We start from the raw sequence: 23,452 nt of genomic DNA on the forward strand, positions 1-23,452 counted from the left end.
ATACCATTTCAATGCCATGTCATGCGACAAACGCGGTCTGTCATGGTATCTCCCGCAGCCAAACAAACAACCTTTTCTGACGTATTACCAAACGTAGGCTCCAAGTTTATGCGCATGAACAGTCATGATAGAAATAATATAGCAAACGGGCAAGTCATGGGAGCTGGCGAGCGGATGGCATCCGCGTCAAGGAGTCGGTTGTTTGGTTATCGATGTGCCGTTACAGGGTCTCCGGGTGTTCTGTAGTTCTGTAGGCTGTCCACATATGAAGGGTTATGGAGCTACGTATATTTACAGGGGAATATGGACACTCGCCAAGACAAACACTGAAAGTTGACAACGAGACAAGGGTTTCGAAAGAAACGAACAAACCCTAGTATGTCACGATAAGCCCAAAATATATATGTGTAATAGTCGTAACTAAAACCATCTGCCATTATGCACGTATTTGTAGTGTTGCAAAGGGGGTAGGGAATATATGCGTAAATCTATGGATAATTCCAGGATAACCAAGGCGTCGAGTTTCAGAAAGGCATGTTTTGCCCATGGAGAGTACATAGTATAATGCACCAGCCACGACGTGGCCTGGGCAGAAAGAGGGAGAGAGAGAGTGAGAGAAGAGAAGACAAGAGCCAGGTTAAAGGAAAGCAAAAAGAGTAAAAAAGCAAAGGCATAAAGAGATCAGAGACGTTGCTTTCAATTTCAAGCCGACAAGCTGAGCAGTTAGGCTAACAGCCAGCCAGGCATTGCGATGACTGGGGGGGGGGGGGGGGTTTCCGTGTACTTTGCTGTCCTGGTAGATAAAGGAGATGCGACGTAGACGTAAACGAAAGACACAAAAGAGCAGCTGAAGACTAAGGCCGAGGCTTAATCTCCATTGGTGCAGGCAGAAGTCGATGTTTATATCATATGCGCATCATTCATGTTACTGCATGCACGATACGACGCAGGATAAATACGTTGTTGATCAGCTAAATAGTAACGTCTATGAGGCTTCAAATTTGGAAACATGTTTATTAGATAGAAAAGACTGTAGGAGTGGTGCTTTAGAAGGGCTAAAGCAAAGGAAGAGGCAGACTACGACGACTACAGAAACAGGGCCGAAGCTAGTGAGGACGAACTATTGAACAGGGACAGAAGCTAGAAGGGAGAAGAAGAAAGAGGGGGGAGAACGAGACAATTTGGCCTTGTCTCAGCGCTGCTAACAGAGCCAGCACCTGACAACAAATTTGGGCCTGTTTTGGGGAAGAGAGGTCAGTGGGTGCACAGCGCACAGTGCGAGTCGAAGACCAGGAGCGATGTGACGCTGACCCCTGGGTAGTGCAGAGGAGACAGAGAAGCAAGAGGGCAGAGAGAGACAAGGGTGCTTAGATACACAGGCATACCGTGTGTATATACAACATCGGAAACTGTGTGGATCTAATGCAAGCCTGCCCCTTCCTGATATTGTTATGCAATTTCAAGGAAACAAGAAAGAAGAAATAAAGAAATAAAGAAATAAAGCAATAGGAGCAAAGAGTGATAAAGTGGTGCTTGACATTGTAGCTCTGTTGTGCTGTTGTCTTGTTCGCGCGCGCTCTTTGCTGAGCGTAAGTCTCCTGTCTTTCTTTGAGATTCCTGACTTATTTCGCTACGGGCTAGCGTTTTGGCAGGTGCGTTTTCTCTATTGTACCAAATTTCTACTCTACGGCCGGCCGATTTATTGGAAATTATCCGGGGAGGCAATTGCCTAGTTGTGTACGCCTTGCTAAGTTTTTTCTTTTCTTTTGGTGAGTTAAATTGGCGAGCTTGCACTGCCCAGGTTGCCGCCCCCATACCAGACGTTATCAGAGAATGAAGCTGGCCCGAGGCTGGTGTTTGTTGTCTATAGTACGCCTGCCACGTCGCTGTACGTAGAGCGTGAGTTGGGAAAGCAATAAGTGGTGGGTGGATGGATGGCTGCTACATTTTATCTCATTAAGCGAGAACTTAAGCTGGGAGAGGGCCCGTCAAAACGCTCTGATGTCTGTCTCTGGTCAAAACAACAAGACGGACACAAAAGGTTGCCACCTCAATCTTCTTATTGTTTTGTCTTGTCTGTTGTGGCGCTGTGGACAGACCACCCCTGCCTGTTCTCATTTCAAGCAGAATCCTTCCTTGTCATTTCACGAATTTCCTCCATCCCCCGTCCTAGGTTTGCTATTAGCCTGGCCCGCCTTTTTGCTTTTGTTGCCTTGCTCAGATGATGCTTTGAAGTTTTCTGCTTCCCCCTGGTCTAGCTTTGGCCTTATATATGTGTGTGTTACTATTGTCCGGGTCATTGATTTGTTTTGGACGGTAGTCTTTGGTTTTCTCTCTTTTTTTTGTCTGTTCTCTCTAGGGTCAAGTCAGGTGGGATTTCCCGCCTTGTTGTTTTTTTTCTTTCATGTTGGGGAAGATGAGAGACGCAGTGATACAAGCATTTATATCGTTACTTTTAGTCGTGATGATGCTCCCGTAAGATTCTCATGTCCATCTATTGGTCGCTGGAAGGAGAAGAATACCTGGCTAGTTGTGAGAAAAAGAGGTGTAGCTCTAAAGCCTAGTTGTCATACGGTCTAAATCTAACTAGGTAGGTAGGTGCAATTAGCTGAATACCGCAATTGCCTTTTCACCTGGCGGGCCACTCCCTCGTCGCGAACGGATGCGGAATCCTGCACTATGATTGGCTGAATGCGCGAATTCTCCTTTTGCCCACCCATTTTGTATTTTTGTCTTGGTCTCTCTCTCTCTCTCTCTTCTGCTCTTCATTTTCTCTCCAGTTTTTAGTAGCTAAACTCAGTTGCTTTCTTATTTTCTTCATCTTTTCCTTGTCTTTTTGTGTCTTTATTTCGTCTTCGGTTTCTTCCTTTTGATTTTCCTTTTTTTTTTTTTCTTTTCTTTTCTCTCTATTTTTGCACGCCTTAAAATAAGAAAAAAAAAAGCCAGACGAATTGGATTGAATTTCATCGCCACCAAAAACTAAAGACACTCTCTTAATTCCTCTTCATCAATCGCCGCATTTATTTATATCGCATTCGAATAGAAAGAGAATCTCACGGCTTTTTCTTTTTTACCCTCGATCTTACAGCGACAATTTCCTTCTACGAATTCCTGCATCTTTCATCTCCCCTCTCCAATTGATCGGATCGGCCTGGCCTGACGCGACGACTTTAACGACAGGATAAAGAAGTCAGCAACACACATCGCTATCGCAAGCTCCCAATACTCTAATCAAGCCTCGATAATCCATCTCCCTGTTCACTATGCCTCAGTACACTTCGCGCGATGTCGGTGACGCGTCTCAGATTAAGAAAACTAAGCAGTCGATGGCCGATCTCAAGCTTCGTCGTCTGATGGAACTGAACAACCGCCTGCGTGAGGATCTCGACCGCGAGCGCATTGCAGTCAGCATGGCATCCAAGAGGTGAGGCTTTCTTTATTTTAACTAACCGTATGCTATTGCATTTTCTAACGATGCCGTTTTTCCAGCATCGTCTCCTACTGCAACACCACAAGAGACTACATGGTTCCTTCTGTATGGGGCACTGTACCACGCAGTGAAGACCCTTATGCTCCTCAACAGAGCGGTGGCTGCTGTGTGGTGATGTAAAGACACAAAGACGGCCTTCTATTCTTTTCTCCCTTTTTTTTTTCTTTTTTTTTTTTTGCTTCTGTCAAGACGAATGCAACGACCTCCTTCTCTTTTCATATCCTCTTCACCAGCTACGAGCCAGCCACCCTGATAGTCTCGACAACGAACCAATTCGACTCAAACATAACGGGCGTCTGATTCCACTCTACTTCCGTGTCCTCCGATAATGCGACAAAGGGCCGGCTATGCTTCCGTCGCCTTCTTCTTCTTCTCGCTCGCTCTATCCCTCTTTGATCATATACCAATAGCTTTATTTAACTCTTGTGCTTCGGATGGCTCGTCAACCTGTCTTTCTGGAGGGTGCTGCTTCATCGCATATATCCTTGATGTGGGAATTTCTCTGCATTAGCTGGCTCGGCTCTCCTCTTTCTTTTCTGTTTCCCCTCTATAGTCTCCTGTTACCTCTACCTACCCCCTCGTTATTCTCTGGCTTCCTTATTTCTTTATCATGATGGGCTTTCCTGTTTTCTCTTGTTTTTATTGTATCTTCTCTCCACCCCTCTCACTCCCGATTGTCATATCTTTTACCTGTTATTCTCTTCTAGCTTGATGTGGTGGACTTTTCCTTTTTACTATTCTCTTAGAGGGGACTTGGAGAGTCTTTTTCTGCCATCTTTCCTTGCTCTCGTCCTCTACTGCTTATTTATTCCTTCCTCCGCTTCCGATTTTTTGTGTGTGATTTACTTATTCACTTGCTATTTGCCAAATACCATTTCATCTTTTTTCTTTTCTAGTTCTGCTAAGTTTATGTTTTGACTTGTATAGTGTTGCTATCCCCCGTTCCAAAAATCACCCCTAATTATATCAGGGAGCTGCTTGACTGCACTTCGTGCTTTGCGTCTGTGGTTTTATTTTTTTGCTTTATGCAAAGAAATGCATGCAGCTTCCTCTTCACTTTTTTCCCGTGTTCCCCTTCTATAAATACTTTATATTCAACATTCGAAAAGCCCGCCTGTCCGGGCCGTTTTGACAGATGGCCCCAGAAAAGTACAGGGCAAGTATGATGACTTACTTACCATTGCAGCAGTCCAACTAAAAGAGGAAGAACTGAAGGCAAGTCCAGTGCGCCTGGTTGGACTGATGAAACAAAATAAGAGCATACTGGTAGGGCTAGGCCCATTGTGGAATGTAGGGTTGTTACTGCAGATAACGTCATCTAGGGTTAAATGTTGTGTGATAAATGAGCTCTAAACATCAATCACTACTTGTCATCACTGCCTGCGTACTGGGATTTTTATTGTTCCACAGAAACCAGAAATATTCGAAGCAGTGCATCGAGCTTGCAACTTTCGTGTCAATTTCCACACACAAAACATGCCAGAAGCGTCTGTTTTCCCACGCATCACTATCCAGTTTTGCACTCAGTGCAAATGGATGCTGCGTGCCACCTACGTATGTTCTCATCCTCTTCTTGTCCGTCGTTTGCTAACTTTTCTGGCCCATACAGTTTGCGCAGGAGCTCCTCTCCACATTCAGCACAGCCCTTGGCGAAGTGGCGCTGCAGCCAGGCACAGGTGGGGTGTTTATTGTGAGGATAGAAAGTGCGTCTGCGTCTGCATCTGCATCTGCATCCGCATCTGACTCAGGCCCAGGCTCGGACCTGATATCCACCCACATCCTCTGGGACCGCGCAGTTGATGGCGGTTTCCCGGAAACCAAGGAGCTCAAGCGTCGCGTGCGTGATGTAATCCAACCAGGGCGCGATTTGGGTCATAACGACCGTGTGGTGAAGAGAAAAGCACAGGATGCCAAGGATGGCGTCTTAGTTGATGCTAGAATCGAAACCATTGAACCTTCAACTCAATGTCCTGCCCCGGAAACACAGGCAAGGCCTATTGGGGCCGGAGAAAATGACGCCATACAGTGTAGATCTGGGGACTGTTAGCGCCAAGCTCTTGAGAGCCAAACGTAGAGAATAAGACTATGAAATAGCACTACGGAGTACTAATAGCTAGAAGTAAAGAGCTTATGATGTAACTGTGACATGAAAAAGTATATTCGCAAAAGAAAAAGACATGCCATCATTTTGAGACATGGTGCGTTATATAATGAGAGAACGAGAGGGCAGAGCAAGACTAGACATGGTACAATGTATAGAGGCCGGGGGAATGAACGTAAAAAAAGGACCAAGGAAATAAAAAAGCAGATTACCACTGGCGAGCAATAAGAGAGATAACACCAAGAACGACAGTCAAGAACCTGATATAGATAAAGAAACAAGTCTGGCGTCAAGACAAAAAATGAGAATGGCGAAGGGTGAAAAAGAATGAAAGAGGAAAAAAAAGTTTAATGTTTCAACTAAAGAAAAAAAGAAAAAAAGAGATAGAGGGGAGGAGAGAAAGTGACGGCAATCGACACAATATGTTAGTTATTGAGAACCCATCCAAGAAGCCAAAAAAACCGGCCACAAAAAAGAAACCGCTTCCGTCCCATCCCCTTTTCGCAACAAGATAAGCTAACCAATGAGACAATTGAAGACGAAACAAGATAAAGAGCGAGAAAAAAAAGAAAAGTCCCTAGGTATACAATATGGCAAACTGCGTACGTTTAATTTGATTGAGTATGGAAGTGTCATGGAAGGGGGGTTTGTTTTGTGATGCTTCGGTGATAGTGGGTGAGTGGGTGGGTGGATGATGGTTGATTGATTAGAGGTGTGTTTTTGTCGTCGGGAGGTGTAGTTGAAGAGAAAGGAGAGGAGTCTCAACAAAGCTATGTGATTGGCGACAAAAAATACTCTTTTGTTCTCGTATAATGGCGTACGACGGTAGGCGGTGACCGAGGAAGGCGACGCATGGGAGAGAGCGGAGTGCTGCGGGGTAGATTAGGGGAGAAAATGTGATCTACCGGCGGAACCTAAAAATGAAGAGGGAAACGTTCGTAAAAAATATTCTTTTTTTCTTTTTCCTTCGTGGATGTGGTGTGATGTGGACCGAAGCGGACAAAGTCGAAGATAGAGAGCGAGAGTCAAGGGGCATGAGAGATGGTGGAGAAGCAAATCATTACATCATTAAGAAACAAGACACAAAATGATGGAGGAATGGGGAAATAATGAAGAATAAAGGGGAAGCATGGGAAGGAACAAGGAAGCATAAAACCGATGGAAAAGAAAAAAAGAAATAAAAAGGGACAACTCGACTGACTCTAGATCGCTACTTGTCGAGGAGGAAAAGGAGAGGGGATTATTTGGGTAGATGGGTGGGTAGGTAGCCGAAGAGAAAAAAAACTAGGGCGGTTCGAGGTTCGACGTCGAGACCGGCTTCGTGTCCTTCTACTTCTTGCGCGGGGTGGAAGAGGCGCTGCCTCCGCCGAGGGCTCCTCGAACGTACTTGTTCTTCTTCTCAGCAGGCTTGAGGATTTGGAATGAGCACAAGAGACTCTCGTCAACACTCATCATGGCACCGGCATTATCAAATTCGCCGCAGTAGTTGGGGGCTGAAAACAGCGTGACTAGCTGGCGCTTGCTGAAAAACTCGTATCCGTCTTCGACGACCTGGTGGGCACGGCAAATAAGATCCATGTCGTGCTTTTGCAGGAAACGAGAAACGACGTCGGGGCCAAAGGTGAAAGAGACACCACGATCGTTTTCGCTCCAGCCGGTAATATCTTTGTCAGGATCGGACCATAGGAGATCGCACAGGAGACCACAATCAGGGATCTATAGGCGAGGGGAAAACGGAAAAGGTCGAGAGAGCTGGAATTAGCGATGCGGTCGAGTATTTCAGGACAGGAGGCAGCATAAAGTACTTACGTCAGTAGGGCGCATGACGCGGCGAATCTGTTCCATAGAGTTCAGGTCAGGCGAAAGACCACCGTGCATAGTGAAAATCTTCTCATCGATAATAGCGGCAATAGGCAGGCAGTTGAAGCAATCGGTAAAAGTCTTCCACAGCTTGATGTTGTACCGGCGCTTGCACTCGTCATAGAAACCGTAGATGCGGTTAATGGAGGCACACTCATGGTTGCCACGCAGGATAAAGAAGTTTTCAGGGTATTTTATCTTGTAGGCAAGCAGGAGGCAGATGGTCTCGAGAGACTGCTTGCCACGATCAACGTAGTCACCAAGGAAGAGATAGTTGGCCTCGGGGGGGAAGCCACCATACTCGAAGAGCCTTAGCAGATCGTAGTACTGACCATGGATATCACCACAGATCTGGACAGTAGACAAGTGTTAGAATGTGGGTGCATGTGTCGATTTAGCAACATGGATATGGTAAAGGGAAGAGGAGGGGGGGGGGGGCGCTTCTCGGGCGGAAACTTGCCTTGATAGGAGCCTCAAGTTCTAGTAGAATGGGTTGAGAAATGAAGATCTCACGAGCCTTGGTGCATAGGAAGCGAATTTCGCTTTCCAGCAACTGCACCTGTTTGCCAGGGCGGCAGCCACGAACCTCAAGGAGGCGATCGATTATGGAATCGAGATCAGCGTCGTGTTGGTCCGTCATTCTTCTGGGTAGAGAGAGGGGAAACGAATGAGAAGAGTGATAGATTGAAGAGAGATATGAGGAAACAAGGCCGAAAGTTATGTCCGCTCACTCAAATAATGAGAAAGCTCCCTGAAATAGAGAAACGGCGGAGTCAACACGGGGGTTGAGGGAAGTGAGAGAAGGAAACACGAAAGGAGAAAAAAGAAAGGACGAGCAACAGGACGCCTTTTCTCTGTATTCTTTGGTACGAAGGCTTCAAGTTTTCGAGGTTATTCGCGGAAATCAAGACGGAAATGACGGATGGAAAGACAATCAAGAGGTAAATGACGGCTTTCTAAGATGGTGGGATAAATCGCAGATGAATACTTTTTTGGCAAGTAATATCAGGGAAGCAGTAACAAGAGGATGGAGTCTGGAGAGAGAGAGGGTAAAGCTCAAGGTTAGAATATAGACAAGTAAGCGATGGTAGAAGGATAAGGGTGACAGTTCGAGGGGTTTAGCCAGAGCAAGCAGGCCAAGTCAGATGGGTTTATGGATTTGGATAAGGCGTCAAGACAAGATAGAGGCAATCGAGGCTGTTCGCTGTGTGATTGGCTGATTCAAATGTATTGAGATAGAAAGGGTAGGGCTAGTCGGAGGAGAAGAGGATAGCAATGGCAATTTAAAAGTTGAGACGACGACTTGGTGGAATGGGTAGATAGATAGGATGTCGAGAGATTGGAGTCAGAGAGGGATAGACAGTAGTAGCCTTGTATCTGTCTATCTAGGGGGGGGGGACTGCATAAACAAAAGCAAGCAATGGAAAAAAAAACAGCCCGCTGTAATTGGTTGCAGGTGAATGATGGTGATGGCGGTGGAGGACAGGATTCGACCAGCAGAAGGCGACTAGCACAAAGGCAGTGACGAGGTAAGGAGATAAGGCGAGAGAGGATAAAGCAAGGCAAAGCAAGAATCAAGGCCTGACATCAGGTTGATGTGATGCTGGCCTAAGAGCAGTAACACAGCTTGGATTCGCTTGTGGGTTGGCAAGGGATAGAGGAAAACGAGAAGACATAGATATTGATAGTTTGGGGTTTGGGGTGTGTATGTGGGGGAGGAGGGGCGTTGGGAAAGGTGCATAATATAATGGTCGGACTAGAGGCGACGCTGAAGTTACAGCAGCAGAATCTAGACTAGATTAAATCAAGAGAAGCTGCTGTTTTATGGGAAAGGAGGAGGGGATTCGGGAGCCGAAGAAAAGAAGCGCTGCAGCAATGACCAATGCTGTTGTGTTGCTGTATTCGTTTTGCCCTGAGTTGTTGTCTGCTGGAATGAAAGGGAGGCTACAAAGCAATGTCGGCGATGTGAGATCTGAGACTGCCAGACAAACACAGCGAGAGAAAGCTTGCACAAGGGAGCAGGCAACAGACATAGAGAACAAGGCTGCTTGTCCCTTGCCGGTGTTGGTGATAGTGCCTTGCGTTTTCTGGGAAGAGCAGGAGAAAGAGAAAGTGGACGAGGAAGATTTTAAGACCGAACTGATAACCAAGGTCGAAGAAGATGAAGATAAAGACGCAACTAACCTTTTTTAATTTTATTTTTACTAACGCATATGATCGTCTGGGAGGGCGAAAACGAGCGAACGAGAAGATCGCGATGCTTTTGAAGCAAGAAAAAAGCTTTTTTTTGTGAATTTCCGAATTTTTTTGGCGAGTTTTTTTTTATGTGATCAAACGCGTGAAATCGTGAAGATTTTCTGCCAGTGACGAAAAAAAATAATAAAATTCGACAAAATCCTCAATCAAGAAAAAAAGGAATGAAAATGGAATTGACGCTCGATGAAAATGGGAACAAGAGTGGACGAGAGAATTTCTCGAGATCGGCTGGGTTTTTTGAAGTAGAAAAGAAAGCAGGACGCGTCTTTTTTTTGGGGTATTTTTGGGGGCAATTATTTTCTGCCTACAGAAAGAGCCGTTTTATGGGATTTGATGATCGGAAAGAGAATTCGTTCTGTTCTTGTTTGTTGTCGAGATGATTATTGTTTCGTGGTGGTTGTTGTTATGTTGTCCGCCTTAGCAGAAGTAAGAAGCAAGAAGCAAGTAGCAGCAGTCAGAAAGGGAGGACAGGAGAAGACGAAAAAGACCGGCCGTTCCTCTTTTTTTTTTTCAAGGGTGAAAAAAAAGTCGGAGAAAAGAAAAAAAATAAATTCTTTCTCTCTCAAAAAAAAAAAGAATTTTTCTCGGTTAGAAATGAAAATTGGAAAATAAAGAAAAAGAGTTTCACCAAGTTTTTTATTTAGAGATGAAAATCACAAGAAGAAGAACAAGACGAGGGAAAGGAAAGGAAGTTGGGGAAGAATATATTAAATTTTGAGGAAACCTAAGAATTCTGTCTGGAAAAAAGGGAACCAAGCAATAGAGAAAGAGCAAACAAACATGCTCTGGCAAGTGGGTGAAAAAATTGCTGGTTACAAAAAGCGATTACCTTTCCTTCTCTGTTCTTTCCTTCCTTCGCTCTCATCCTTCCTTCCTACCTCAAACTTTTTTCTCCTACTATTTTCCCTTCCTTAAGTCCCAAGGCATTTCTCTCTGTTTTCCTTTTTGTTTTTTTTTCAAGGCGCTTGTTTTTCTCTCCATGGTGGTCCCTGGGTACCTAGGCCCCTCAGGCCTTGGGTCTCATCCATCCACCCATCCATCAAACTGGGGTGGGGTGGGGAGACACAAAATAGCAACTGCCTCCATGAACCAGAACATAACACCGGCAAGAAGAAAAAAAGAAAGCAGAGCCTTTCGTTCCTTCCTTTTTTCTGTTGGGCCTCTTTTGCTCTAACCCCCCAAATCCTAGAGCCGTAAAGCCGGGAAAATCTTGTGTACATTGTACCTCAGAACGCGACAACCAAAGGAGAAGTCACCTTTTCACTGCAGGTTTTGATTACATAAGCCGCCGAATTTTGCCACACGCCAACAAGAAACAAGAAAGTAGCCAGCCAAAACATTAAATATACTAAAGTTTTGTCACCTTCAGCCACAGTGAGCTTAGTCATCGCAAGATAGCCTGACAATTATCTTGTGTGACATGGCAGGACTCTTTTTTAGCTTGCTTGCTTGTACTACTTGAGCTGGAGATGGTACGAGGGGGGGATTCTTATGGCCCTATTCTGTCGCTTCATTCTGGCTTTCTGCCATACCGTTTAGACCCCACGGCCCCGGTCAGCACTGAGCCCTACCCATTTTTCTCTAATCCGATGCTGAATAACATCTAGGAGTATGATGTCTGGTGTCCGACTCCACGCAATTCCTTTGCAGCAATCCAGTCCTGTTACCGCAATGACGGCTCCACGATGGCCGAAGAAAAGAAAGCATAAGGGCCAAGTAATATCTGAAGATTCCCATCTTGCTCCTCATCTGGTAGCTCTATTTGGCCCTTACAGAAGCACCGTGCAAAGTCAGTGCCAATGGGTATCTACCATATTTCACCCTACCTTATGGGGCATGCGGAGCCGGGACGGGCATGATGTAAGCTCCTTTCAGCCTGCAGCTCACCAAGGCAAGGGCCCGTTTTCCTTGCCAAACTGAGATTAAAGAGTCTTTCTATCACTTCCATGTGTGGCTAGTGGGTTTTGGACGCCCCGGAGACATCCCAAGCTAGCTATCATAGAGCTTGAGGGTTGCATGAATGTTGGATATGTTTTAGCGTTTACCACTCCAGACGCGGCGGGACTGTTTAGATCTGCTCCCATATCGATACATGCATCCTGCGGATTAAATCAATTATTCCAAGTCGGAAAATCCAAATACGGCTGAAAGATGATGTGAGTATAATGTCCAAGGACTGGGAACTTGACGCGCGGTCTTGACATATTTGTAAGCATCTCAATATGATGATAGTTTGTAGTGAAGTAGCCTACAGCCATGGAACATGGTTATAGGCCAAATTTCCGGGTCATATCACACTAATAGTAATACAGGTGGACGACATCTACGCACGCACAGAGGAACAATTTCACAACACAACACAGACTCAAAGGTCCTTAATTCTGGCTACCCACAAGACTTCACCAATACAAGCACCGATGGAAAAAGAAATAAAAAAAAAGACCTCCCTTTCCCGTAAGAAGCAACAGAGCCAAGTGCAAAACCATATCCATAACCCCAAAACCAGATGATATCACTCGAACAAGAAGACAAATAGCATAAAGCAAGAACAGCAGGCAACTAAAAGCAAAAAAAAAGAGAAAACAACAGAAACAACAGAAACAAAACGGTCAAAATGACAGGAAAGGGCGCGTGTGACAAGGCTAAGCTATATCACACGTTTGAAAGCGAAAAAAAAACAACAACAACAATAGAAACCATAGTCTTCTAATGTGACATCACGGCAGACAAAAATCACTCTCTTCCTCACACGCACGAACACCCATGAATACCTCCTCACTCTCACTCCCCTCTATTTGCGTGTACGCGTCGATGATCGCGTGCGCTTCTTGCGCTCTAGCTCGAGTTCCCTCTGTTCCAACTCTAGCTGCTGTGCCTCAGCCTCACGTGCTGCTGCTACGTTGGCTCGTGTCGCTCGCGTGATCAGTGGCAGCGTGTCTTTGTTAGCAGTTACTAACAGCAGATCAAGGTTATTGTCAGACGGAGCTATGGTAGAGGCAAGGAGGTCGAAATTGGCATTTTCTTGAACAGTGCCTTCTTCCTTGTCTTGAGCTTCCACGTGAGTATCAGCTTCATCTTGAACACCAGGTTGAGTCTGGTTATGGGCTGTGTCTTGAGCTGCGGGATCAGCCTCGGCCTCGGCCTCCCCCTCCCCATCCTTCAAGTCAGCATCCCCGTCTATATCTGGCAATGAGGAGACATCCGATAGCTCTGACAACACGCTTTGTGGAGCTGGATGAAGTGGCAGCGTTGACTCAAAGGGATGCAATTTTAACGATGGCAAGAGCGACGGCACGGTTGCTGATTTGTATGGAGATAGGGGGGGTGGAGACATTGGAGCTTTGTGGGCAGCAGTGCGACTCGGTGAAGTGTGGCGTGGGGTTGTTACTGGATCAGCTGTAGCTTGACTGTCAGGGTCTGCAGCAGAGGCTGGTTCTGAGTCACATCCATTTGCAATGCTGGTTGCGAGAGAGGCATCGGTCACAGTAATTTGCGGGGCTTCAAGTGAAATCGCAACTGATGCGGCGCAGCGCGGTGACGTAGGCAGGTAAGCACTATCAGTGGGCGGTGTGCTGGTTGCAGGCTCAGGAGTATCTTCGGACCCGGAGGCAGTGTTGCGGGGCGGGGCGGAGTCGTCATCTACGCTGTCAGGTGTCGCATCAGGGTCATTGGCCGGGCCGACGGGCTGCGACTCAGTCGATGCTATCACATCCACCATTTCCACGTCTTTTCCTAAGCTTTCTTTTTCTGGAGCGTTTTGATTCGGAGGGCACCGTTCACTACGTTCCTCAGGCTGTTCTTCGGGTTGTTCCTTGGCTTCAGACATCGACGGCCCCATCTGGGTAGCTTGCACTTTTACCAATGGGCGGTTTGGAATCTGAATTTTAACGCCGCTAGCAAGCCCCAGAGCCCGCTCAATATCCCGGTCGAGACCCTTAAGCTCCTCGTCCTCAAGGTCTGTCAATTCCTCACCAAGTGCATGAACTGTTTCATCACACGAATACTGATCAACTACAGACAGCCCCTCCACACCAAAATCAGACAAGTACCATAGCGGACCACCGTCTGTAAGAACATTGCACGGAAGAGGCGCAGAGACATCCGATAGAAAGGACATGTTGCTAGTAGACTGTGGTGGTGTTGGTGGCGTCTGGTTTTGGTTGGTTGACTGCAGCATATGAACTGACTTATCAACAGCGTCCTGGGGACCTAAGGCAGATGAGGGTGGAAGAGAAGACTCGGTGGTTTGAGGTGGTGTAGTTTGCGAGATGGGCTTTTCCAAGACGTGTGCGTCATGTGCTATGTTTTCTAGCGGAGTCTTGGCCATAGTTTCTTTTGTGTCTTGATGTGCTTCAGACATAACAACATCTTCAGCTACGGGTTGTCCCGGTAATGGGGCGTCGGGCATAACCGAGTCCTCACCCTGCGATTGGCCAATGAGCTCATCCACGCGTAATTCTGTCGCCGCACGAAGAACCTCCTCAAGCTCTTTACGCAGCTCATCCACAGGCCTTTGTAGTACAGCAGCCTCAGTGATTACGGCCGTTTCAAAGCACGGCTGAACTGAGTTGATAATATGTTTTCCGAGTGTCTTACGTGCGTGAATATCGCTATATTTCTGTTTCGTGGGGGGTGCTTCAAGGCCATAGGCTATCGGGCGGGCCAAGGCATTACCTTCAGAAGCGATGCCCGCGCTTACCACGTCAGCAAAGTCACGGGCAAATGTCAGTGTAGTAGTGTAAAACCGCGCGTGTATGCGGCGCTGCAGGGCAGAAAGGCCAGTGGAAAAGACATTATTGTCAAGACTAGCAAGGCAAGTAGTTAGCAGTCAGTACTTGGGCGGACATATACATAATAAGAGGGAGGAGATGAGCAGACGAGGACGGAAAGGACAAAAAAACGAGCGCAAAAATAGACTTACGACTGAGCCTTTTCAATGATAGCTGCAATGTCCCGCGCAACAGGGAAATAGCATGTGTCCACAAAGTCCTTCTCAGCCTTGGCAGCCCGCAACTTGATAGCCTCACGCTGAACCAGTGTTCTTGACAAGCTGCGTAGATGGTTCAAATCGTGGACTAACATATCAACAAACTCAATGCGACGTTGTAGGCGCGCCCTGCCTGTGGGCCCCATGGACACAAAATTTCGACGAGTGAGCTCCATAGACGGGAAGGTCTCCATCTGAAGCTGTAGCCTTTTGAGGAGAGCTGCACCTCTCCGTGCTTCGCGTTTCAATGTCCAATAGCGACAGACATCCGCCACAAATTCGCGACGCTTGCGCAGCGAGAAACGTGCCATGGCAGTATCAACAGCATCAAATACCGAGGAGGGGATCACAGGTGCGCCCGACGGCAGCTTCCACACGATGCTTTTCCTCCTTTCGCCCGATCGGCCCTTTGTGTTTGTACCGGTCCCATAAGCCGACGAGGCCCCATTGACCCGGATGAGCTCTCAGTCGAGTCGTAGGCGACACTGTACTGGGCAGTGATTAGGGCAGCCGTGGACTCTGAATCCGCCCAGAACCGGCCTCGCATTTTTTTACGGTAAAAATGACGTGCAGCGCGTGTGGCTTCAGCCACCTTGCTAGTCTCGATGTAGTCCAGCGGACAGTGGCGATCGCAGAAGGCCTTGAGTGTCATAGCACCATCAAGGACAGCCAGGACGCCTTGACTCGTCTTCATCTTAAGAAACAGCCTTGCTCGACGGGCACACGTAACATGGAAGGCTTGAAAGCAGTTTTTGTTACTACACTGAATACAAGCCCCCATGCGCTGCTCGCAAATGTAGCACGATAGCCTCCAACGTGTCTTGGGCACTTTGTCCACTTCCATGATGGGTTCCATGAAGGTGTGGTTACCTAGAGAGACTTCGGGAATCCACATGGCACATAGCAGATGGGCCCATTTGGAGGTGTTGGTCTGTTTAAAAGCACCGTCGGTATTAGGGCAGAAGATGCAGGTCTAGGCAGAAAAAGAAAGAATGAGAATTAGTTAGAGGACTTGCATCAAGGTGTAGACGAAAAGTCCAAGTGAAGACATGGCACTTACCGGAATACCACGCCCAATAAGCTGGCATTTACGACACAGCCACTGACCCTCTGGTATAAATGGCACTCCATAGCATTCCTGGTGGACAGCTAAATCGCAGCCGTCGCAAAATACAATGGCATTTGTATTCTCGCAATCACCATCATCGCATATGGCACACTTGCTATCCGGCTCCTCGCCTGAGGATGGCCCAGCACCAGCCTCTCCATTAACGGCTGCGGCGCTTGACGATCGAGGACGCTGTGTTTGGGGTGGCTTAGGGTTTGGCTTCGGGATACGCTTCTCCAGAGCGTGCCACTCCTTCTCGATTTTTGTGATGGTGATTTCTAGCAATTCGCGTGTGACGGGCTCAACGTCGGCAGCCTGTCGCTCGCGGTTAATGGCCTCGAGCCACTTGTCGTCCTGTTCGTCCATGTCGTACTCGACACGACCGAAACTGCGATCCACAACGACACTAGCACCGCTAGTACCAGGAATTGCGCCAGTACTAGCATCAGTGTCACCGGTACTAGCCTCATCGATATCACTGTCATTGTTATTGCCATTCCTGATGTTGTTATTGTTATTGCTCTCCCACCCGCCATCATTGGCCTTGATTAGCCTGTGGGCTGGACGCTGATACTGGTTGGTCTGCTGGAATCCTACCCTGGCTACAGCCTCGCTAATTTGACAGTCAGAATCGGGGACCTTGCTCTCGAAAAGCGAAGTACGGTCAGTCCTACGATATGACGGCCGTTTGAGATCCAGGCGTTCTTTGGGTGTCTGGTTATGGATGGGAAGCACAATGGGTGTTCGACCGAGCGTGGCAGTCATGCCGGAATATGCAGAAGGGTCGCGTGGTGGCCTGCCAACTTTGCGTTTTGGTGGAGTTGTCGGCGGCAGTGGGATTGTTTCTTGCGCGGTTGTGGGAGATTCGGGCGCTGTGCCGTCGACCTCTGCTGCATTGAACACTTTGAAGCGTGCGTCCAGCTCGAGATCGGGGTGGAACTCTTCCCAACCCCTCTCTTCTCGTGGTTTGTAGCCCTCGCTTTGTGCTACAGCGGCTGCGACAGCAGCTGCAGAGCCAAACTCTTCCGAGTCTTCAATGCCGTCTCGCCGCCTACGTGGATTGCGCGCTACGCGTGTGGCAACTGACGCTACTCCAGTCGAGGGGCTATATGGTGAATGTGGCGAGCGAGGTGAATGCGAGGATCGTGATGAACAAGGCGAGTGTGATGATTGCGACGAGTTTGACGAGGAGTATGGCGAGTGTGGTGAGCGTTGGCGGCGCTGGTAGTTTATGTGTGAATGCGAGTGTGAGTATTGATGTGAATGGCGGTTTTGTTGCGCATAATGCAGTCGGTGCAGGCGCTGCTGCTCTATCCTTGCTGCTCTTGCTGCTGCCGCTGCTGCCTTGTGAGCAACAGAGGCTGCAGAGGCTATTGCTGGTATTGTGACGCCCTCCTCATCGACAAAGCGGCCTCCCCCGCCAGGGCCACCGGGTATATATCGCCGCCGCTTGGGCGCCGCCCCTAGTGACATGGACGTAGGCGATACAACAGCACCGGGAACGGCGTCAACGTCAGGCACAGTCCCAGAGGCTGCCGCCGCTGCCGCCGCTGCCGCTGCTGCAAGTCTTGCAGCTCTTGCTGCATTGGTGCTCCCTGGTGGTCTTCCACGCCGTCGGCCGGTCGGCGTGCCGGAGGGTTTTCCTCGCACATGTGGTGAAGGGGGCGGTTTTTGTATCATATCTAGAGGAGCGGGTGTGTGCCTGTGAGTGTATGTATGTGTGTGTCTGTCTGTGCGCGTGTGTGTGTAGCACAGCAAGCGCCTACTGGCTTGCTCTCAGCCAAGCAGCGCGTCTGGAGTCGTATATACCACTCCTCACGGAGGGAAAGGCGAACAAAGCCAAGTCGCAATCGAGGCCTTTATGCTCGCTATTCGAGTTCGTGTGCCAGGGAGTGTTCGTATATGTCTATATCGTCGTCTATATATGTGCCTGTCGATTCAAGTCCAGCACGATTCGCGTCCAACGGCCTGGTGTTCGTTTGGCTAAGCAAGAAAGCCCCCACCACCCGACACCAAGGCCGCGCGGATGAGTACAAGCTACGGCAGTGCTAGGCAACACGACGATCGGGAACCGGCAGCACAGGGGGTGGGAGGGAGGGGGGTTGAATGCGGAAAAAAATTGCGCGCGCGGGGGAAGCACAGGAGAGGCTGAGGGACGGAAGAAGCGGAAAGTCGATAAGGCGCGCCGGCGATGGGCTGTTGAAGGGCCGGAAGAGTGTTCCCTAGGCCTGGGATATGTTGTGGTGATAGTTGGTGGTGGCCTGATAGCGAAATCGAATGGGGGACCTTCTGATATCGGAGTTTGTTGTTTGGATCTATGAGGACTTCTCAGCAGCTCAACACTTAGGGAGCCCCAAGGCTTACTGCACGTGATACACAAGAAGCCTGGCCGACGTTTTTTGTTTAGGGTAATTCCTTACCCGGCAAAATGATGTCAGTGGGTTTGATCTAGATGGACTTTCTCGGGCTTGGCCTCAAAGGCAAAAGCGACTTTGTGCTGGGCGCGTTTTCCAACGCGGTTTCCAAGGTAGAGCTTCAACCCGAAAAAAGCACAGACATCAATTCCTGTGGGGAAGGGGAGTTAGGGTTAAGGGGGTATAGGCTCCCTCAAATGGCAAGCAGAGCAGAGCACAGCCAAGAGAGAGTTAAGCTGAGTATAGATAAAAGATGGAGAAAAAGATATATGCGGGCTATTGCAAAGATGAGACCCTCTTCGACTTTTGCTTGCTTGTGTTTTCTACTTCTCCGTCTCTCATGACAGTCAACACGAAAAACCTCCCTATGGACAAGCCGTGTCGCTTGCATCGTTAGTCGCACCCCGCACGGTCCTATATCTCTGATTGGCTGGCTGCTAGACACGAGAGAAGACAAGTTCCATCGCTGACTAAGGCTACTGACATGACCTGGCCAGGATGGGGTTCCTTCACAAGATCCAGAAGAAGTGCCTTTTTGGTAGCTCTGCTCTGCTTACTGTCTGTATTTTCTGCCCTATCTGCCTGCCTATTCCTAATACATCAAAGATGCAGCTGCATTCAGAGTAGCATTTTCTTGTCTGCCCTTCTTTTCCTACCCTCCATTCAGCACGTGATACAAACAATGTGCATCACGTGATATCCCGCTTGGGGCTTATTCTACATAGCCAGGGATCGCTTGATCCTACATGAACATGTTGTTTAACTTCAACTTCACCCAGAAATATCATAAACACCAGAGACACATCGTGAACATGCAGAGTAAAATCGAAATTTGCAGAAAAGGTATGAATTCGATCAATGAAATCAAAGAAAAAAAAAAGACGCACAGGCCAAGGAAGAAAATGCCAAAAGAAATAGAACCGAGACAAGTAGGAAAAATAAGACCTTATAAAGATCCAAACAAATAAAAGAAAATAATAAAGAAATCAAGATTTTTGTACATGCATCCAATCCAGCTTTGACAAAAGCTGCGATGCCAGAACAGTCGCAGAAAAGACAACAATTAGAATAAAAACACGAAACTCGCTATGCTTTCACAAAACAAACCAAGAAAAAAACAAGAAACAAGAAGGTAAAAAAAAAGGGACAAATAAAAGCCAACCCAACAAGGCGGTCGGGGGACAAAAGCAGGTTTTCTCATGGCGTTCATCTCAAAGCGCCTAAACAGGTTGCTATGAGCCTAAAGAGCGCAAAGTAAGATCTCGACATCATCTAGGAGTCTAGACAATATGAGGCCCATCAAGCTATGGAAGCATTGAAAATAGAGAGAAATATAAAAGGAGGGATGGGTGCCCAAGGAGACATGACCTCCTCCTGGGCGGGTATCACAAGTGAAGGAAGGGAAGGAAAAAGAAAAGAAACATGTATCCGTAGGGGTATAAAGAAGAGGGGGGAAAGGAAGAATGAAAAGTAAAGAACAGAAAAAGGACCTAGCAGAAATATCCAAGAGACTGCTGTCACTCCGCAGATTGACTAGAGTCAGTGTGACAGCTGGCCATCCCCTCAGCCAATCATGCGACCACTAACCACTGTCGGCTTTGATATTGACGCTGGCTGCAAAGGTGGCACCGTTGAAATTGCTGGCCTATAGTCTGCCGCAAACTCCACGCTGGGGCTCGCCTTCCACCGACCATCGGCTAGCGAGCCCTCAGTCAACGCCGTCTCACTCAACATCGTCAGATAGCGCTCGCCCACTTGGCTACGAAGAGCCTCAATCTTGCGCCGGTACAGCTCACCACTCATGTCCCACTCGCTGCCGTCCGGCTCACCAGAGCCATATAGCACCGATATGTCAGACTCGGGGGATATTACAGGACACACCGTGTTAGCGCACGAGTCTGCCGCAGGGACAACCTTTGGAGTTTGAGCCTGTGCCTCCAGTGGCGGCGATGCAGGCTCTGGCTGTGATACGTCCGACGACTGTGAAATGCGATGGCGATGGCGTGAAGCATTAGGCTTGTTGACAGTTGCCACGCGAGCACTAGGGATAGCAGGAGCACCCGTAAAATTAGTAGCTGTAGCAGGAGTAGCAGCAGCTTTACAAGCCTCTTGCTTTCTCCCATCGTGCTGTAACGCCTCTTTGCTCGATGGTGCACATGTGCTCGCCTTAGAAGCCGGCGTCTTCTGGGAAGAAGCTTGTGGGAAACTAGGCAACTCTGGGGCTTTTTGCGACTGACTTCCACGCAAATACTCGCTAGGTATGGGCGGAGGAGCCATATCATTAGTCATCATCGTGGGTGGGGGGAGTCGGCTAGGCTCAGAGGTTGAGAGGTCAACAATGCGTCTCTTGCTGCCCTTTTTACGGCGATGTGGCGAACGATGGGCATCGTTAGTAACGGGACGAGGCGTAGGACGGTCCTTGCGCAGCACAGTAGGCTCACGCTGGGGTCGACACTGCTGCTCACACGTGGCAGTAGGCTTTGGCGTCGGCGAGGTGCTGCCAAGGCCAATATCCACAAGATAAACCTCCGGCGCAGGCTGGCGTACGACAGGAACAGCCGCAGGAACAGGCACGCGGTCCAGCAGATAGCGCTTCTCGCTATAGCTAGGTCCAGATCCATCAATCACCAGATCCTCTGTGTAGCCAGGCGTCTTGCGGAACAGGTTAAAAATGGTGATGCGGTAATCCTTGTGCGTACGAATAAACGGGTTACCCTCAACCCAAATCTCGCGAATGTAGGGGATCCCGGTTAGACGAGCTAGTTCCACAGGATCCGTAAGACGGTTCTCGCGTAGATCCAGGCGTTCCAGCGGCAACAGCTTTTCAATACCAGACAACGACTGGAGTCGATTTGCACGCAGGTTTAGCGAGGAAATTGCCGGCAGCGGGTTTCGTGTCAGGGAATGAAGAGAGTCTATCATACAGTGGGCAAGATTCAAGGCACGCAGGGCTGTCAATATGGCCAAGCTGTCAGGAACTTGGGTAAACAGATTGCTGCTCAGATCAAGCGAATGCAGAGTGTTGGCTAGAGGAGCCAAACTGGACCCGGGAATTATTGTAAGAGCATTGTCAGAGAGGCTCAGGTGACGCAAGAAACGCCACTTAGTAGCAGGTAGTACAGTAGTGCTACTGTTACTAGCAGTGTTGAGCAAATTTGAAGCACTTCCACGGCGCTGGTGACTGTGTGGTCTGGCCGTGACTTGGCTATGGAAGGAATCCGAGAGGCTCGAATGAGAACTGCCAGACCCAGAGCGACGAACCTTTTCAGGCACACGAGTCTGGTTGGCAAGATTCATTGATGGATCGCGATCATGGCGGGAGCGACCAGTGGCTGGGGCGGCCGGATGGTAAATACGAGTGGGTGATTGGCCGTCGTCATTTTCAGGGTGGCATACAGAAGTACGACGCATGCGGTGGTTTTGGCGAGAGATGGAATCCGAATTGGTGGAGAAAGAGGTATCGTATATGGCAGATTCAAGAATGTTAAGGGAGCCAATGCGCATGTCACTCGCAGAACGGCGAGGATCGGGTGAGGCCGGGGGGGACATGAGTCTAGGGATATCGCCATGGCCGCCAATAGTGGGACTACGCCTGTGGCTAGAAGCAGCGCCAGAGTTACCTGTCCAAGTGGGAGGAGGAGTATGTTGAGCCTTGGCAGTACGACGACGACGTCCGTCCATATCGTCGAGGACAATGTCGATAAGGATATCGGCAGGATCGTCAATGCTTGCCCTACGCAGGGTCAGAGACTTGAGCTGATCAGCCATACGATCCCAGCCAAAAAACTGGCGGAAGTCGATGTCTTCAAGGTCAAGGGTTTGCACGTTCTTGAATGCATGCAAAGGAACAGCAGAGTCAAAGGGGAACTCTTCGTATCCACGCACAAGACGGGCACGCCAGTCAGGCGCAAGTCTCAGGGCAGGTATGATTGTAAAGGATGAGTACAGGTACTTTAGCTCAGTGTGGATAAAGGCTTTGTGGCGTTCGGTTCGGGCGGCAGAAATGCTGCCACCAAAGCCAAAGTGGGACCACATGGTGGTTACACTCGACATGACGCTACGGATGCTGGAAACAGAGCGGATAGAATCAATGTCGGAGCCGTGAGTCTTTGAGCGCTGACCGCTGCTGAGGAACGAAACATAGTTGGATGTGTTTGAGGTATCCTGTATGTTTTCCAGGCGAATCTTGAGGGGACCAACATCGATGCCCAGCTCCTCAAAGCGAGAAAGCAGATAAAACAGGTGATGGGGGGTAAACGAGAGCTTGGTGGACTTGCATGGCCGCGAGCCAAAGCCAAGAGAAAGAGGGAAGCCGGGCGTGAAAGACAGGGACGAAGCAGACGTCGAGGGGCGGGCAGGCAGAGTGGGTGATCGCTGGATGGCAGCGGCAGAGCTCAAGCTGTGTGAGGGGGTATGCCGCGAGATAGGGCCGCGGCGAGTTGTAGTGTTGGCATTGGCCAGGGCCTTTTCATTGCTGTGCACATAATTGGCGAGATTCTGGAGCAAGAGAATGGTGGCAGAGGTTAGCAGGGGCTGGGCGGAAGCTTGGAAGAGAGAGGGACGCAGTGTATGTACCTTGATGTAAATCTCCCCGTCTTCTGAGTCCATGATGAGTATATATCACCGCATTGAGGTACGAGGAGACCAAAGAAAGAGAAGTAGGGAGGGAAGGAGTAGAGAGTAAGCTTTTATATAGTGGTTTAATGCAGAGCCGCTTGGGTTGAGTGGTTGCCAGCTAGCTGACTGATTCTGTTTGCGTTTGGCAGAGAGGACAGACAGATTTTGAGTGGGTTGCACGCACACGCACAGAAGAAGCGAGGGAAAGAGGCCGAGAGAGGAAGAGGAAGAAAAGATCTCGCGTGAGTGCGTCTAGAACGATTTTCTGTTCTGTGCGAGGTTGCTCAAGACGAGGAGGACCGAAGAAAAGAAATTTACGAGCAGCGAATCGAGGGCGAGTCGGCGAGCGAAGGCGCTATCGTGATTTCAATCGCAGGGCGAGGAGAATGAACCGACGGGCTCGATTCGATTGAGACCGAGGGAGGAGAAGGGAGAAGAATAGGCAGAAGAATTCTGCGTAGCATAAGAATCGCTGAAGGGTTAGAACCAGACGTGATAAAAGAAGGGAAAAAAAAATTAACAATGATAAATGAAGTAAAAAAAAAAACAGAGAGAGTGTGCAGAGAACAGTGTGAAGACAGCATAAGATAACAATTAGTGCATTGTTGTCTAGTTTCGA

The 23,452-nt window shown here is 48.6% G+C and overlaps 5 protein-coding genes across 5 annotated transcripts; 2 read left to right on the forward strand and 3 right to left on the reverse strand.

Moving 5' to 3' along the window:
- Positions 1 to 3,263: 3,263 nt before the first annotated feature.
- HOO65_040665 (guanine nucleotide-binding protein gamma subunit1) lies at positions 3,264 to 3,610 on the forward strand (the record flags this gene model as incomplete). Its single annotated transcript, XM_071003063.1, has 2 exons — positions 3,264 to 3,424; positions 3,490 to 3,610. The coding sequence occupies 2 exons, from the start codon at positions 3,264 to 3,266 to the stop codon at positions 3,608 to 3,610; spliced, it is 282 nt and encodes a 93-aa protein (XP_070859508.1).
- A 1,356-nt stretch (positions 3,611 to 4,966) lies between these two features.
- Positions 4,967 to 5,537, forward strand: HOO65_040666 (uncharacterized protein; the record flags this gene model as incomplete). Its single annotated transcript, XM_071003039.1, has 2 exons — positions 4,967 to 5,044; positions 5,100 to 5,537. The coding sequence occupies 2 exons, from the start codon at positions 4,967 to 4,969 to the stop codon at positions 5,535 to 5,537; spliced, it is 516 nt and encodes a 171-aa protein (XP_070859509.1).
- Positions 5,538 to 6,920: 1,383 nt separating this feature from the next.
- HOO65_040667 (Serine/threonine-protein phosphatase PP1) lies at positions 6,921 to 8,091 on the reverse strand (the record flags this gene model as incomplete). Its single annotated transcript, XM_071002889.1, has 3 exons — positions 6,921 to 7,307; positions 7,401 to 7,802; positions 8,038 to 8,091. 3 exons carry the CDS (start codon positions 8,089 to 8,091, stop codon positions 6,921 to 6,923), a joined length of 843 nt encoding a protein of 280 aa, XP_070859510.1.
- A 4,407-nt stretch (positions 8,092 to 12,498) lies between these two features.
- On the reverse strand, positions 12,499 to 17,482 carry HOO65_040668 (PHD-finger domain-containing protein; the record flags this gene model as incomplete). The annotated part of the gene is made up of 4 exons (XM_071002475.1): positions 12,499 to 14,512; positions 14,629 to 15,062; positions 15,116 to 15,667; positions 15,755 to 17,482. The coding sequence occupies 4 exons, from the start codon at positions 17,480 to 17,482 to the stop codon at positions 12,499 to 12,501; spliced, it is 4,728 nt and encodes a 1,575-aa protein (XP_070859511.1).
- Positions 17,483 to 19,779: 2,297 nt separating this feature from the next.
- On the reverse strand, positions 19,780 to 22,824 carry HOO65_040669 (putative leucine-rich repeat-containing protein; the record flags this gene model as incomplete). Its single annotated transcript, XM_071000704.1, has 1 exon — positions 19,780 to 22,824. One exon carries the CDS (start codon positions 22,822 to 22,824, stop codon positions 19,780 to 19,782), a length of 3,045 nt encoding a protein of 1,014 aa, XP_070859512.1.
- Positions 22,825 to 23,452: the final 628 nt, after the last annotated feature.

Source organism: Ceratocystis lukuohia, assembly GCF_044167205.1.
Source record: "Ceratocystis lukuohia strain C4212 chromosome Unknown Supercontig4_pilon, whole genome shotgun sequence".
Classification (NCBI taxonomy): domain Eukaryota; kingdom Fungi; phylum Ascomycota; class Sordariomycetes; order Microascales; family Ceratocystidaceae; genus Ceratocystis; species Ceratocystis lukuohia.